Source organism: Cornus florida, unplaced genomic scaffold (assembly GCF_030987335.1).
Source record: "Cornus florida cultivar Cherokee Brave unplaced genomic scaffold, ASM3098733v1 CherokeeBrave_3.0.0_Hap2_Chr11, whole genome shotgun sequence".
NCBI classification, from domain to species: domain Eukaryota; kingdom Viridiplantae; phylum Streptophyta; class Magnoliopsida; order Cornales; family Cornaceae; genus Cornus; species Cornus florida.
This window is the reverse complement of record NW_026775581.1, coordinates 30,619,610-30,637,161: the sequence shown is the minus strand read 5'-3', so window position 1 is coordinate 30,637,161 and position 17,552 is coordinate 30,619,610. Positions and strand designations below refer to the sequence as shown.

Below are 17,552 nucleotides of genomic sequence, written 5' to 3'. Positions count from 1 at the left end.
GATGTTCACTAGCTATAAAGCTATAGATCGTGGAAAACAACTCTACATGGGGAACTCTTCTACTGCAAAGGTTGAAGGACAAGGAAAAATTAAGCTGTTGATGACCTCAGAGAAAGAGATCACTCTGAATAATGTGCTGCGTATACCAGACATCAGGAAGAACTTGGTCTCTGGATCACTCCTACGTAAGAATTGGTTCAAGCTGGTCTTTGTATCTGATAAATTTGTGCTTACTAAGAATGGGGTGTATGTGGGCAAAGGGTACCTTAGTGATGGATTATTCAAATTCAATGTAATGACTCTTGTACCCAAAGCTATTAATAATAATAAAGCGAATACTTCTACTTATATGATAGAGTCATCTGGTGTGTGGCATGGTAGGTTAGAACATGTTAATTATGATACGATTCATAGATTAATTAATATTCTATACCTAAATTTAGTATTGATTTAAATAAAAAATGTCAAACATGCGTAGAAGCAAAACTGATTAGAACCTCATTTCACTCTATCGAGCGAAGTACTGAACCTCTAACATTAATTCACAGTAATATTTGTGACTTTAAATCTGTACGAACCAGAGGTGGGAAAAAATATTTTGTTACTTTTATTGATGATTGCACAAGATACTATTATGTATACTTGTTAAGAAGTAAAGATGAAACCATGAAAATGTTTAAACATTACAAGAATGAGGTTGAGAATCAACTTGGCAAAAAGATAAAGGTATTTAGAAGTGATAGAGGTGGTGAATACGAAGCACCATTTGCTGACATTTACTTAAAACATGGTATTATTCACCAAACTACCGCTCCTTATTCACCTCAACAGAATGACGTTGTTGAACGCAAAAACCGTACCTTAAAAGAAATGATGAATGCTATGTTGATAAGTTCTGGTTCAACCCAGAATTTGTGGGGAGAAACTTTGCTTTCTGCTAATTATGTTCTCAACAAAATACCTCAAAAGAAAACAAATATGACACCTTATGAATTATGGAAAGGTCAAAAACCATCCTATAAATTCTTAAAAGTGGGGGGGGGGGGGGGGGGGGGGGGTGGTGTCTAGCTAAGGTTACGGTTCCTACTCCTAAGAAAGTTAAGATAGGACCAAAAACCTTTGATGGTATTTTCATAGGCTATGCACAGAATAGTAGTGCATATCGTTTCCTTTTGTATAAATCAGACATTTCTGATATCCATGTAAATACAATTATTGAGTCAAGGAATGCTTATTTTTTTTTAGGATATATTTCCATGTAAAAATCCTCTGAAAAGAAATCATGATATTTCTAATAGCAATATACAAGAGAAAATAGACCAAGAGTCTATAGATAATGAAAATAAGGAAGAACCTAGACGTTGTAAAAGAGCTAGAATGTCTAAGTCATTTGGTCCTGATTTTCTGACATATATATTGGAGAATGAGCCACAAAGCTGTAAGGAAGTTATGTCTTCTCCTGAAGCTTCTTTATGGAAAGAAGCTATAAATAGTGAAATTGAATACATCATGCAAAATCATACTTGGGAGCTAATGGATCTTCTTCGTGGTACTAAACTTTTAGGGTATAAGTGAATTTTCAAGAGGAAGATGAAGCCTGATGGTTCAATTGATAAATATAAAGCCCGGCTTGTTGCTAAGGAATACAGGTAAAAGGAAGGCTTGGATTATTTTGATATATATTCACCAGTCACATGAATAACATCCATTAGATTGTTACTAGCTATTGCAGCATTACAAAATTTAGAAATACATCAAATGGATGTTAAGACTGCCTTCTTGAATGGTGAATTAGAGGAGGAAATCTATATGGAACAACTTGAAGGTTTTATAGTTCCAGGAAAAGAAAAGAAGGTGTGCAAGCTTGTAAAATCCTTATATGGATTGAAACAAACACCTAAACATGGCATGAAAAATTTGACAAAGTGATGTTGTCAAATGGTTTTAAAATTAATGAGTGTGATAAATGTGTTTATGTGAAAAACACTTTAAATGGATATGTCATTGTGTGCCTATATGTGGATGATATGCTAATAATAGGTAGTAATGATGTTATAATCAAAACTACTAAAAAGATGTTGACCAAAAATTTCGATATAAAAGATTTAGGCATAGCTGATGTCATACTAGAAATCAAGATTTCTAGAATATCAGATAGTTTAGTATTATCTCAATCTCACTATATTAAGAAAATATTAGAAAAGTTTAATAAGGAAGATAGTAATCTTGTAAAGACTCCTGTTAATGTAAATCTCTATTTATCAAAAAATACTGGTCCTAACTTATCACAACTTGAGTATTTTCACATTATAGGAAGCTTAATGTATTTGATGAATTGCACATGACCAGACATAGCATACTTAGTTAATAAATTGAGTATATATACAAGTAATCTAGGAAAGAACTATTGGACTGCAATAATCAGGGTTCTAAGGTATTTAAGATATATTATAAGTTATGGATTACATTATTCTAGATATCCAGCAGTACTTGAAGGATACATTTATCCTAATTGGATATCAGATACGAAAGATTCTAAATCCACAAGTGGCTATATCTTTACTATTGGAGGAGGTGTCATATCTTGAAAATCTTCAAAACAAACTTCTATTACCAAATCCACTATGGAATCTGAATTTCTTGCTTTGGATAAAACTGGTGAAGAAGTTGAGTGGCTTAGTAATTTCTTAGAAGATATTCCAAATTGACCTAAATTTGTGTCCGTTATATGTATACATTGCGATAGTCAATTAGCAATTAGAAGGGTACAAAGTAATATGTATAACGGTAAGTCTCGACATATACGTCGACGACATAATACCGTTAGACAATTGCTCTCAAGGGGGATAATAGATTATAACAGGTCAAAAGATAATTTAGCGGATCCGTTTACAAAAAGTTTGACAAGAGAGCAAGTGTATAGTTCATCGAGGGGAATGTGATTAAAGACGAAAGCTAACGAGTCATCTTAATAGAAACCCAACCTAGTTGACTGGAGATCCTAAGATCTAGGTTCAAAGGGACAACAAAAATTTTGAATGGCTCACCAGAAGTACTGGGAAGATTTAATCTTCTACCCATTTCTATGATGAGACAGTGCTACCTACAACGATGAGTAGGATAAGCTATGCTTTTAATGACTCTTATACCTTAAAAATTCAAGTGGGGTATAGTAGGACACTCTTAATAAGAAGTCACCTATATGAGTGTGAAGTGGGGCCGCTTCTATGAGAACTTCTAAGGCTAAGTTTTCTAGAGCGCTCATGAAATACCAGGAGTTGTTTAGGGCCATATGAACACAACCGTGAGAACCGACTTTGTGCTAGAAGGAACTGTGTGTTTGCTATTGTCTTGGTTTACATCAACGGCTGAACAGTTCAAGACATCATGTTCACTGGTTAGCCAATAAATCCGATAGTTATACACCAGGGAAGGTTCAAGGCCAAAAGTTACTTATCCCGATGCAGTAACTTTCCAGTAGTACTCTCTTTAGTGTCTGTATCTTCTTCATTTGCATTTTACGTAAATTTCCATTCATGTGGGGGATTGTTGGAAACGGGGGTATTAAAAACATAAATTTTGGATGACATTTGGAATAGATTCAACTAAGAATTTTTTGCGGATCTCTAGATAAGTGCGTTTCTCTCCGTAAGGAGATGAACGTGGTATATTTACTTTCTCAAATCCGTTTCCGAGTGAATGAGAAATTAGCTCCAAAATGTGGTGTTTTGATAAGCCTAAATGGGTATGCAAAATGTGGGAAGTGTTTGTCCCACACGGAAAAAATGTTGAAACCAATTGAAATTTAAAGAAGCCAAATTTGGGATTTGGGCTTGGGCTTAGGCTTAAGCCTAATTGTAAAGTCTGATTATTCTTTTTACTAAATGGAATTTTGGATTGGGCCTTTATTTTTAGGTTGGGCTTATTTAAATGGGTGGTTGGTTTTTGAATTTAAATTAAAAGTTAGTTTTTTTTTTTTTTTTTTAAAGGGTTGTATCTATTTCCAAAGGGTTGCATCTGTTTTCCAAAGAATTGCATCTGTTTCTAAAGGGTTGCAACTGGTGCTGAACCAACATGACCCATGGTTGCACCCATACCCAAAAAGGCATTTTGCTTCCTATAAATACCCCCCTTTGGGGTCATTTGCTATCACACCAATTCAGAAAATCATTCTTCTCTTTCTGAATTTTCTTCTTCCTTCTTTCTTTTTTTATAATTGTCTGTGGGTTTGAGCTCTAGTCTGTGGGTTCGAGCCTTAGTCAGTGAGTTCGAGTCCGACTTCGAGTCAGAGAGTACTACACCGAGCTGGTTCGCCTATTTCTTTGGTTTGCAGTGCTACCACCGAAGGAGAAACAAGTCGTTGTATCATAGGAGATAGACGCCACTAAGTCCGTTAAGACCATAGTGGGGCGAATCTGTCTTAAGGACATAGAATCAAATTTTAGCCTCGATTTTTAATCAGGTTCCTTTATTTATAGTTTTTTAGTTTATTATATTAAACTATATATTATAAGTAATTATATATATAGATTATTATTTTATAATAATTATATATATATATATATATATATATATATATATATATAAATATTATATTTTTACATAATATTTAAATAAATAGTACTATAGTATATGATATATTTAGACCATATTTTGGACAACAAAACTTACTAAAACTGCATAAAGAAAAATGAAAAGAGAAACATATTAAAACTGCATTTCTATAATATGTAATTTAAAGGTTAGAATTTATAGTCGGATAAATGGAAGTGCCTGATTGACCAGGCACCACATACACTCCCATATACTTTTTATTATTATTATTATTATTATTTTTTATTAACATCACTCCTATATACATTCAGTCATTCACAAATACTCGTATTCAATTCCACATTTTAATATACCAAAAGGGTAAAGTGAAAAAAAAAAAAAAAAAAAAAAACTTGCTATACAAAAAAGAGTATAAAAAATACCCCTACTATTTAATATGTGCATGTAAACCCTTAACATTTAGTACCAAAAGGAAAAAAGAATCCTAACATTTGAAAATTTACAGCAAATTGCCTCTTGATCGTTAATTTTGACCCATTTTTTTTTTGTTATACAAAAATTCCAAATACTGTTAAGAAAAATGAAAATCAATATTAGAAAAAATTGAAACAAATTTTTTTATATCACTTTAAGGGCATTTTAGTTTTCAAATTAAGAAAATGTTCTCATTTGCACAATTTGAAAAAAATGGAGGATTTTTAAAAAATGCTCTTATTTACCTATACAAAAATCAAAATAACAAGAATAAGTGGATATATTTTTTCGAAAATACTATTATATAAATAGTTGTTGTTGGGCTTATGGGTCTCCAACCAAAAAGTAGTGGAGTGACTCTTTTCTTGTATAAGTTTGGATTTTCTTGTTCATTAGTTATGTGGGACTTGTTTAACTATCTAACAATCCAATTCTCCTCTTGAACGAAGCTCACTCCGATAGATAAAATGTCACCGGTTTTACTGTCTTTCCACTAGCTAAAGGATCTTGAGTTCATATGCGGTTCTTTGGAACCTTATTTTATTTTCTCTCTTCAATTATGTGTATCAATCTTATAATATACGTACCATTTAAATTAAGAATATGATCTGAAAACGAGGCCCAAATCTCTGTCAATGCTGCAATGCCTGTAGTTCTTTAAAACCTTACTTTAATACCAGTTAGTTGAACTACCGACATAAATAAAGTAAAAAGAAAGGGCTGGAGTAGTACATATGTTAAAATATTTTTATTTTGACAATACTCTCTTGATTTTTGACAAGAGTCTCTTCAAATTTTTAACAATAAACTGAAGGGAAGGGAAGGAAACCGAATGTGACAGGGCCGTGGGCCCCATCAACATTTCTCACGTTCGGTTAGAGAAGAGAGAAAAAAAGAAAAACGGAGGAGAAAGCTAGAGCTGAACAGCCTTGACTTTGAGTTGGAGCCTGCTGGGTTTGGAGATGGACTTGTCATCAAACTGGAGTGCTCCTCCCTGATTCCCACAATTTTTTTCCGTTTCTTTTTTCGTTTTTTAAAATATAAAGTTACACCAAGAACATCTTTCAACATCAACATATTGACGACCAAACCAAAACCAAACCTCCTCTTCTTTCTCCTCCCTGTTTCTTGAAGCAATTTAGCCCTTTCTCTCTCCCTCCACCCTGTAAACCCCAAATTTAAAATTCCTTAGTAAAGGCTCAAAACCCAACTCGAAGGATAGATCTATCAACAACTACCTTATTCTAATGACGTCCCAACTATCTGTATTAGCTTTCAATTAAAAGTAAGGTCCTTCATTGGGTCTCTTCGTCTTTGGGGCTTTTCTTTAGGTTCTTTGAAATCTTGGATTCGCTCTGGTGAAAACATATAGAGGAGGAGGGTGTGAGAGAGAGAGAGAATACAAAAGAAAATGAGAAACTGGAGTTGGGTTTTTGTTCTACTTGTTTGTTCTGCTTCTGTGCTGAGGATTGGTGCTGTGGAGCTTGGCCGTGGTCATCAAACCGAGCGAATTTCAGGTCTGATACATTTGGCGTTTCATTTATATATCAATTTTACTTTTCTGGGTTTTTCTTTTTATTTGTTCTTATCTTTTTTCGGTAAATAATGAGCATCATTTAGGTTTCTTTTGGGGTTAATTGCTTTAATTTTTTTTAATTTTTTTATAAGTTAATTGGATTTAAATTTTAGTTGGGTTCATTTGGTTCTTTAGGTGATATGGGATTTAGATATGTTGCCTTTTATGGGATACTGATCTGGGCACCCAAGGGGTATCTTGTTGGTTGAACATCATTTAGGTATATTTTGGGTTAATTGCTTCTAATTTTTATTTTATTTTTGATAAGTTAATTGGTTTTAAATTTTAGTTGGGTTCATTTGGTTTTTTAGGTGATATGGGATTTAGATTTGTTGCCTTTTATGGGATGCTGATTTGGACACCTAAAGGGGTATCCTTTAGTTCTGATTTATGGGTGATGATAGGAGTTAAATTGGTCAAATTACAGTGCTGAGTATTGGGTTTTCAAGTTCAACAGTCAAATTTCAGTGTTTTCTAAAATGTACTTGGCTTTTTGTCTACACTAAACTGGAGGGTATTTTGGTTCATAGAAATTTGTAATGTTACTGCATTAACATGATTTGGATACCTTTTTTGGCGGTTTGCTGGGGTGGAATTGGATATATCATTGAAATACTGCATGTTTCTAGGGCTGTTTTCTTAGTAAGTAATTGATGAATACTCTTGGAGCTTAGATTATATTCTTGGCTTTGTTCCAAATTTTGATTTTACTTATCAGGGGTTGGACGCTCTGGTTCTAATGTATTTAATTTGTCAACCACCACTAGCAATTTCTTTTATTGATCATAAAGTTTAGAACTCAGAGGTTTTTTTAAATTCCAGTTGGGAAATGGGGAACTCTGGATGAGGCGTGGTAAAGGACAAAAAAGTAGCAAATGTTGTGAAGAAAAATGCAAAATGGCTGCTATTACAATGGCATAACATGTTGTAATTTAAATATCTTGGAACCAATTATAACCCGAGGATCCATTTAATCATTCTCCAGAATCATGGAAATTATTGTGTATTTTTTAATATCATTCAGTTAGAAGTCCAATCTAGCAGAGAATGAAGTTATGCAATCTGATCAGTATCTTTAAAAAAAAAATTGTTTAAAAGAATTAGACAATGTCGAAGGTGCACAATATTGACCAAGCCCTAGTGATCTTTGGACCCTAAAATCACTTATTTGTGTTTGTGAGATCATGTTTGAGTGAGTGGGAGTGTTTGTAAGATTGGGTGGTTACCATGCCTGCTAAAATACAAACGGCATTGTTTAATAAGGGCAACGTTGTCTTTTCCCATAGCTGCTAACGACCAGTCATGGAAATGGACTTACGTGGAAATGTTTTGGCAATAGAAGGGGTAATATGCATCAAACGTTAATAGAAGGGGGTGATATGCAAAAAGTTATATAACATGGGGATCATATGCAATTATCCCCTTAAAGAATGGCAAAAAAAGTAAGAAACTAGAGGATTTAGAGAAATGCAAAAAATTGAAATATGGACCTAAAAGGATGGGTGCTAAAGCTAAGCAAAATGCATTAAATTGGCTTCTATGAAAAATTAGTAACAAAAGAGGGTGAAAAGGTTATTTACAAATTAGGAAAAAATAAAGAGAGGTTGATTAGAGATATGAATCAACTTAGGAGTACTAAAGATATAGAACAAGATATGAAAAATTGCGATGGATGATAGGATGTTATTAGAAGAGATAAGATTAGTAATGATGGAGTAATGGAAAATCTAGGAATAACATCAATTGATGACAGCTTAGAGAAAGTTGACTTAAGTGGGATGGTCATATACAATGTGATCTGAAGATGCATCGGTTAGAAGATAAAGAGTGGTTCGCTTATAAGGTAAGTGACAAAGAGGATGGCCAAAACTTACATGGGATGAAGTAATTACAAATGGTTTTTAAAAATTAAATATTAGAGGAGACATGGCGTATATTAGGTGTGGCAATACTTGATACGATATCTTAACATGACTCAAAAATGACAAATGATAAGTGGATTTGGATTTTGCTTAATTGTGTTCGCAATTTTGTCAACTTGAATTTACATGCCAATTAAACGTGTTTTGTTTGTTTTTGACCAACTAACCTATTTATAACCCGAGTAGACTTGTTTAACTAAATTTGTCGTGTTTGTGTTTGAAATGACCTTAATAGTATGAGATTTTAATTAAACGTGTCTTGCAGTGTCGTGTCAGGTCTTAACTCATTTATTAAACTAGTTACATTAGTGGTGTTGTGTTACCTATCTAATAGTTGTGTTGTGTTCATGTCAAGGTTATTTGACACGAATAATAATTGTGTCTTGCTCATGTGGACCCATATAACAAGGTACCCATGTCATGACACAAAATTAGTACGACATAGAAACACGAATTGCCACCCCTCCTAATATATATAGGAAATAATAGAAAAAGAGAATTCATGTGACCGACCCCATCCATATGGGATAAAAGGCAAGAATGATGATTTTGATTGCCTAAGTACCTAGTTGATATTGTAAAGCATAATTTTCAATCATGTTGATAGTATGTGATGTTTTTAAATGATTAAGATGACATGGACAATCATGTGTAAGTTAACACACCTCTATGGAGTGCATGTGGGTTTTATGTCCCGATAATTATTAATTTTTAGAAAATATTTATTTATTTATTTGTTTGTCGTTTTTGGCTCACTTTAATATTCAAGTCTTCATAGGAAATTTGGATTCTTTTTGAGATATAAATAGTTCTTGGTAGAGTGGAGGTTTTTGAAGTATTGTTTTTTGGGTATAACATGGGTTGTTGTCAAAAGATTTTGATATATTATTTTCTTTGTTTGCCAACCCCATTACTTAGGAAAAAAAATAAAAATTTTGTTTGCCAACCCCATTCTATTGAAAATGTGCATGCATAATATGGTTTGCAAAACTCTCTTACTAAATTTATACCTCTTTTTAGTTGTATATATGATTCTAATTGCTACCTTCAGATATTATCCTATTTTTAAGCTTTATGAAGCATGAACTCTTCCTAGGAGGAGCAGTGTCTCTGTCCTCGCACCGTGTTAGACATAACATGCTACAAACATGTTGGACACATTGCACAATGTGTCAAAAATATTTTCTAAAGGAAATTAATATTATGCACGTGTTCTAAAACAAAGCAAGCGTGATAATATGGAAAAGGAAATAGTTTTGAAAACAAAATGATAAAATAGAGCACTATAGTAATCTACATAAAATACATATGCACATATATAAAGGGTAAATTGCATAAAACACCCCTGAACTGTTCTCTCTCAAGAAACCCCCTTGAACTATTATATAAGCAGTTAACCCCCTAAATATCCTATTCTATTCAAAATCCCTCACGTTGTTAAACTTCGGTTGCAATAACGGCAATTCACTTTCTGCAAGTCACGCGATCAAACTATTTTAAAAATGACATTATTGCCCTTATAACCATTGGGCATACCCATATTTAATAGTTTAACCCGTTTTAACCCCCAATCCTTGGCACCTTCGTTTGGCCAAACAAACCCTAACAAAATTTTCTTACTGCGTCCTTATTCAGAGAGAGAGAGAGAGTGGAAGTGGGGGTGAGAGGAAGTGGGCAGGTCTGAATCAGAAACAATAAAATCATCATCATCATCATCCTTGCCTTTATCCCATATGGATGAGGTTGGCCACATGAATTCTCTTTTTCCGCCTTCTCTTAAATTTCAAGTTTTTTAAAATCTTTTTAATAATTTCATCCCACGTAAGCTTTGGTTGGCCTCTTTGTCGCTTACCTTCTAAACAAACAACTCTTCCTCTTTTAATAGGTGCATCATCGGGTCTACATTGAATATGACCATACCACCTAAAGTGTACTTTCCCTAATATTTTCATTTATAGGCGCTATACCTAATGTTCCCCTTACATGTTTATTATTAATCTTATCTTTTGTAGTGATCCCTATCATCCAAGGTAACATCCTCATTTCCGCTACATGAATGTGTTGTATTTGTGTCTTTTTCAATGCCCAACACTACACTCCATACAATATTGCCAGACTAATAACCATTCTATAGAATTTTTCTTGTAATTTATTTGGTATTCGTTTATCACAAAGTTGATGCTGGTGCTGGTCGAGAGAGAGAGAGAGAGACAGTGGAGACGGTGGCCGTCAATGGATGGAGGTGGTTATAGGGAAGAAGAAGAATCGTGTATTTATATATGTAATCTGTAGTATGAATAATATCAATGTCTTTTAACTATATGAATTGTCGTCATCTCATTGGAGATTTATTTTATTTTATTTTATTTGTATATTTATCATTCAGGAGGCCAGTTTCTACTTTAGGGGTGTTACCTGCAAACAGCTAATAGGTCAGAGGGGTTTATTGCAACTAACCCATATATGTATATGATACTGTTTTTTCTTTATTTGGGGGCAAGAAGGGACTTAAATCCCTGATAGGTTGGGAGGCCAACTGGATTCTACTAGGCTATTACATATATGATATTTGGTGAGATTCACCTTTAGAATTATGCAATTATTACCATAGAAATTTGAACAAATCAATAGAAATAGCATATTTGTCCCATGTCAAGTACATACATATAATGTTATTATATATTTATGTAGTGTCTTGTTCTCACAAAGTTGTCATCCTGCTTCTTGAAAATATTTGTCATTGAATGTGTCATGTACGTGTACTTGCTACAAAAGCTTATCCCAAACATGCTCTCCCACACCCACCCAACCTTTTCCTCCCCTCTATGTTACGTGGACTCGGGTACGGGTGTCGGACACGGGTATGTATCCATGAGTCGGACGTGTCAAATCTCCAAATAGAAGGACACACGGACACGGCTAAATATTCATTTTATTAATTATTTTATTTTATTTTCTAGAGTAAAGTAATGTTTTTATTTAATATAATGTTCAATATAGGCATTTAACTCATTTTAAAGTAATAATATAATGTAATTGAATGATTGCATATGCTTTTTAAGTACATGTCCAACCAAAAGTGTCGGACACATATCCCATACCCATGTCTGAGGCACATGTGTCCGACACGGGTACTTCACTACTTTTGAAGAGTCCATGTAATAGAGCCTCCCCTCCCCTCCCCTCCCCTCCCCTCTAGGGTAAAAAAAAAAAAGGAATAGAAATTTTTTTTTTCTTTTTTCTTCTGAGAGTGTTTTCAGACCTGTTATTTCTAGCACATAAAACAGAGTTTCTGTTAGGCTGCGAACAGTTTCCAAAGTCAAAATGGGTTCAGTATTGGGTCTAGGGATATAGTTTGTAACTAACACTAGCCAGAGTTCAAAATCTTATATTGACACAGTAGACATCAATTATGCTGGAGTAGGTAGTATTAGAACAATTTAAGGAATGGAAGTGAATGTCCTACAGTCACTTTTGTTTGTTTATTGGACAATATGATTTAGAAAACTAGGAACCAAAACTAGGGGTCATTGTTTGGATAATGTTAAAAGTTGTTGTCAAGCATAAACTCAAAACTTAGAGTCTGATGGTAGCTATTTTGTTAACTTAAAGTCGGAGGTTAATTCTGTACCTAGTTTCCCCCTCCCGACACCCATATCAGTACGTACACTGAGTAATGGCCATTTAGGAGTTAGAACCAGGAATTATAAAGATTAATTGTTGAAACCTGAGAGTTCCCACTGTTGTTATGTCAGAGGTAGCTTCAAATGAGAATAATACAAGAAGTGATGAGACTTTTTGGTCTTGAGCAATAAAAATGATGACTTCACTTGGAAGGGGTAATGTGGTTCAAAGTTGAAAGTGCTCAAAAAAGGGGAAGTCTGTCATGATTGTTGGCGGGACATGATGAGATTAATAGAAGATATGGCTTTAGATGGAGCAGATTAGAGCGGTCAAATAGTTTTTTTCCTTGGTAGAGCGGTCAAATAGTTGGGATTAGAGCTTCCTAGAGTTGAGTTGGTAATATTCCGATGTTTTCTTAACTCGCTCATTTTGGGTTTGTTTGTAATAAGTATTTGAAGAATTTGTTAGTGAAAGTATAAAAAATAGTTTTTCCGAAAGTGAATGATATCATTCATATGGGTGCATATTTTCATTTGCGATTGAATCCCAGAAACATTGTTTCTGATTTGAATCATCATCTGATATAGATGCAGAATTTTTTTAATGCTCTTATTTCCTAATATCTTTTTGTAACACTATGCACACTTATTCGCAATGGAGGTAGTGCTGTGATACTACATAATAGCATCAAGATTTCAGGCAAGCTTGTTAGAAAGCGAACAAGCAGTTGTGCGGAGTAGCCAACCTAACTAGTCACTAGGTATCTCAATCATTGATAGAAAGAAGATGGTATGAGCTTACTCAGTTTTGGGAACCTCCTTGTTACCGGACCAACTCTTTTATGCTACAGTAGTTTTTTTTGTTTTTTTTTTGGGATATGTTAAATAGTCCTTTATTTTTATTCTCATTTTTTTTTACATGCTAACCTAAGCTAAATCCCGAGTGGAAACCCAAATTTAAAGTTGGTGTCCTGCTTTTTGAATTCTAGTGAATCTAGTGCAATGTTTTATTCTGTTGCTAACTAAAATGTGCTATCAAGGCTTATCAAACTATGTACTAAATACGTTGTCTTTCAATATTGGTTAATTAATGCTATTTGGGCCTGCTTAATCAATTTTTCATTTTTGTGAATAATTTAGGTAGTGCTGGTGATGTCTTGGAAGATGATCCAGTGGGAAGGTTGAAAGTTTTTGTTTATGAGCTTCCTAGCAAATACAACAAAAAGATTCTGCAGAAGGACCCCAGATGCCTTACCCACATGTTTGCTGCCGAGATCTTTATGCATCGGTTCCTCTTATCAAGCCCTGTTCGAACGCTCAATCCTGACGAAGCTGATTGGTTCTATACTCCTGTATACACCACTTGTGACCTGACACCAAATGGCCTCCCTCTACCCTTCAAATCTCCACGAATGATGAGGAGTGCAATACAACTTATTTCTTCTAATTGGCCTTATTGGAATAGGACAGAAGGGGCTGATCACTTCTTCATAGTGCCACATGATTTTGGGGCATGCTTTCACTATCAAGTAAGAAGTTTCAGTGTCTCTCTTCTGTTCCATCAATTTTCCTTGAACAAACTTCTTTTTGGCCATTCGAAATGAACCATGGACAATTTTCTAAGTAAACTTTCAAAAATTTGTGCTTTTTCGCATCAACCCTTCTGATTTCAATCTTTCAGGAAGAATCAAAATGTGTATCTGTATTATTTTTAGGGTGTCATATTTTGTTGGTGAAATTTTTTTTCTAGCTTCAACTCTTATTTGATATCTCCATTTATGTTAATTATTGCAGGAAGAAAAAGCTATTGAGAGAGGGATTCTTCATTTGCTTCAGCGTGCTACCTTGGTTCAGACTTTTGGACAACGGAATCATGTTTGCTTGAAGGATGGCTCAATCACAATTCCCCCTTATGCTCCTCCACAGAAGATGCAAGCCCATTTGATCCCTCCAAATACTCCTCGGTCCATCTTTGTTTACTTCCGAGGTTTGTTTTATGACGTGGGAAACGACCCAGAAGGTGGTTATTATGCAAGGTATGTCTCACTAAACGTGCATGGTAAAGGTGGGCCATTCGAATGTTTTAGCGACACAACCCCCCCTCCCCTTTTTGTGTTTGTGTGTGTAGCTCCTGACTTGACAAAAATTTCCTTTAGTTTAATAATAAAGAAAATTATATTTATTCTAAAAATTAACCATCTGACTTTTGCTAATAAAAAATGTAATGCCAATTGAAAGTATACAAACGTTCACATTCATAGAACAGAGTAAGTTCTTCTTGAAAGCTATGAAAACTCAAGAGCCAAAGAACAAAGATAATGGCTAAACAAAAGCTAATAATGGTATTCTATTCAAATGCCTTGTCAAAGCTACTGGAAGATCTAATTTCTAAGATTTGTCTAGTGATCCTTCATATGACAAAATTAAGCCAAGGGATATTCATCTAAATTTGTCAATTTCACAGAGGGGCACGAGCGTCAGTGTGGGAGAACTTTAAGGACAATCCACTTTTCGACATCTCCACAGAGCATCCAACAACTTACTACGAAGATATGCAACGAGCTATATTTTGTTTGTGCCCACTTGGTTGGGCTCCATGGAGTCCAAGATTGGTTGAAGCGGTGGTATTTGGGTGCATCCCTGTTATAATAGCCGACGACATTGTTCTACCATTTGCTGATGCTATCCCATGGGAAGAAATCGGGGTGTTTGTGGACGAAAAAGATGTTCCCAATCTAGACACCATTCTCACATCAATTCCACCAGAAGTTATATTAAGGAAGCAGAGATTGCTTGGCAACCCTTCAATGAAACAGGCAATGTTGTTCCCACAACCAGCTCAGCCAGGGGATACTTTCCATCAAATTTTGAATGGACTTGCACGTAAGTTGCCGCATGACGGCCGTGTTTTCTTGAAGCAAGGTGAGAAAATGTTAAACTGGACAGCAGGCCCCGTGGGGGACCTGAAACCTTGGTAGCTGTTGTGCATTTGTCCATTCATTCTTGCCTACAAATCTTGCTGCTGTGATCAAGGTGCCAAATTTTACACCCAAAATGTTGTATTAGATTAAAATCTTCATATATATTTTTTATTTTTATTTTTTTGATGAACATGGGGGACCGTGTTGTAGTCTGATTCAGGGGTTGTAGTTTGATCTCAAGTTCTTGATAATTGGTCCATTAGTTATTGTAAGATCCACCTGTACGGGCATGAAGCAATTTTTTAAGCAAAATAATTACTGTATTTCTGTTGGGTTTTGTTAAGTGCATTTAGTAAAAAAAAAATTCCCCTGATAAATTAGTGCATTTTAAAACTATGATTTTGCTATATGATGAATCTAAAATTTGATTCGTTACTGGTTTGATATTGTTGTGGGTTCTTGAGAAATTGGTTATGATTGATCTTCTTTTTGTTAGGAAGTGAGTATGACGTATCTGTCTGTAATGCTCGGTTATTCAGTGTGGATATCGAATTGATGAACTTGACGCGAGTAGCGCAGTGAGGAAGTTGTTATGCTGGTTAAGTTGTAAATAGAACTTTTCTAATTTTGTGATTGATTAATTATTTACTATGAAACACCGACACGTGAAAAATGTATCCCTGTTACAAGTATTCGACACGTGAAAAACGTATCCCTATTATTATTATTATTATTATTATTATTATTATTTTTGGATCAGACAAGGCCAGGACAAGCCGAAGGACACGTTGGTCAAGCTTCAAAAAACAAAATGAGAGAAAGAAGAAGATGATATATATGTATGTGTGTGTATATATATATGTGTGTGTGTGTCTCCATTCTCTATAACAGTCTTGGCTCGGATCATTTGCACATCGTTGGAGGACTTGAAAACGTGAAAGGCAGAGAAAGATCAGATGGAGCAGATCATGAGACATAGAGGAAAAGGAAGAGAGACTGCGATTGAAAAAGAAGGCGAAGAGATAGCAGAACCCCCTATGTTCGACCTGATCGAACACAACTCTCTCTCTCTCTCTGATGCGGTCGAAATTGTACAGATTCTATATAATGGACCTAGAAGGTCTTAGATGCTTCAAAACTTAGCTTGCCCTATGGGCGGTCGAAATTGTCCAGATTCTATAGAATGGACCTATATGGCCATACTTATTGGATCATTTCTTTTGGGCCTATTGACTACTGTAATTGGCTTACTAAAGCTTGTCTACTTGCATGAGTTTTCAACCTAGGCTAAAGCCCTCGTAATTATTTACATTATTATAAATAATTGATTAATCTTTTAAAAATAAAAAATAAATAAAGAAATATGAGATGTATGGTGGGACTAATTTAAATAGGTTACATTTATGAATATAAATGAGAAATTGAGAAAAGAATAATTTCTTTTATATAATAAAAAATTATATTATTATTTTATTGCCGTGTTCGTGTCCCGTTTTTTTTGAAATTTGCCATATCGCAGTATCCGTGTCGTATCGTACCCGCTTTGAGAGACTACATCGAGTTTTTGAGCGTGGAAATCCTTTTTGGAAAATATCCAACCAAGCAAGATGAAAATTACGGAGACTTTTGCCGTCTCGAGTCACTAGTATTGAAGTGATCCGCTAGTGTTGGAACAAAGTACAATAGACTTCGACTTTGGCTCACATTGACTCCGACTTTGGCTCACATTGACTCCGCTCTACCATGCATCAATCGTTTCTTTGGCTTTGCGAAACCACTGTTCAAATGTTCTAGCCTTCAGGCTTTACTCTTTGATCCTTATATAATGGTTGCTGGTAGATCACCGAACACTTCTCGAATGCTTGGTCCTTTTGAAGTGCAATCGAAACTTTCCTCTACCTTCAAATATGAATTTTGTGAAGTCTAGAAGAAAATCCCGCTGAACTGACCAATCAGTATAAGATCATCACCTTAAATCATTCTTGTGTTTAAGTGCGTGTTATCAAAGGTAGACGAATGAAATGTTTTAAAAATTGTACAAGACTTCCCACTCTAGGGTTAGAGATAGATTATTTATTTATATACTAGACAGTCTTTATAATGTGTGTAAAAATGTTTTAAAAATTGTACAAGACTTCCCTTGGTATTTTGATAAAAATAAAAAATTAAAAAGTTACCAAAAATTAAAATTCCACATGTTTAGAAAAACAAGAAACGGTTCTATTTAGAACTCATCTGGTTATTGATTGAAATAGAGCATACCATCGACGAAAAACTTGTTTATTCTCCCTTAAAATAAAATAAAATAAAATAAAATAAAATAAAATAATACTCCACATTTTTCCACACAAATGGTAAAAGAAACAAAGATAAAAAGAAATTACATGGTTTAAAACTTAAAAGGATAAGAAAAGCACAAAAGGTAGTGGGGGAGGGAGAACTTGTGTGGGGAGCATGGCAGCCACGATTCCATTTCCACACA

The 17,552-nt window shown here is 34.5% G+C and overlaps 1 protein-coding gene across 1 annotated transcript; it reads left to right on the top strand.

The window, feature by feature from the left end:
- Positions 1-5,912: 5,912 nt before the first annotated feature.
- Positions 5,913-15,393, top strand: LOC132283047 (probable beta-1,4-xylosyltransferase IRX10L). The gene is made up of 4 exons (XM_059784927.1): positions 5,913-6,545; positions 13,290-13,678; positions 13,944-14,185; positions 14,614-15,393. Exons 1-4 carry the CDS (start codon positions 6,440-6,442, stop codon positions 15,125-15,127), a joined length of 1,251 nt encoding a protein of 416 aa, XP_059640910.1. The 5' UTR covers positions 5,913-6,439; the 3' UTR covers positions 15,128-15,393.
- Positions 15,394-17,552: the final 2,159 nt, after the last annotated feature.

Coding starts and splice junctions, on each gene's coding strand:
- LOC132283047 (XM_059784927.1), top strand. CDS start 6,440: ATGAGAAACTGGAGTTGGGTTTTTGTTCTACTTGTTTGTTCTGCTTCT. Junction 6,546..13,289: donor TCAAACCGAGCGAATTTCAG/GTCTGATACATT, acceptor TGAATAATTTAG/GTAGTGCTGGTGATGTCTTG. Junction 14,186..14,613: donor GAAGGTGGTTATTATGCAAG/GTATGTCTCACT, acceptor TCAATTTCACAG/AGGGGCACGAGCGTCAGTGT.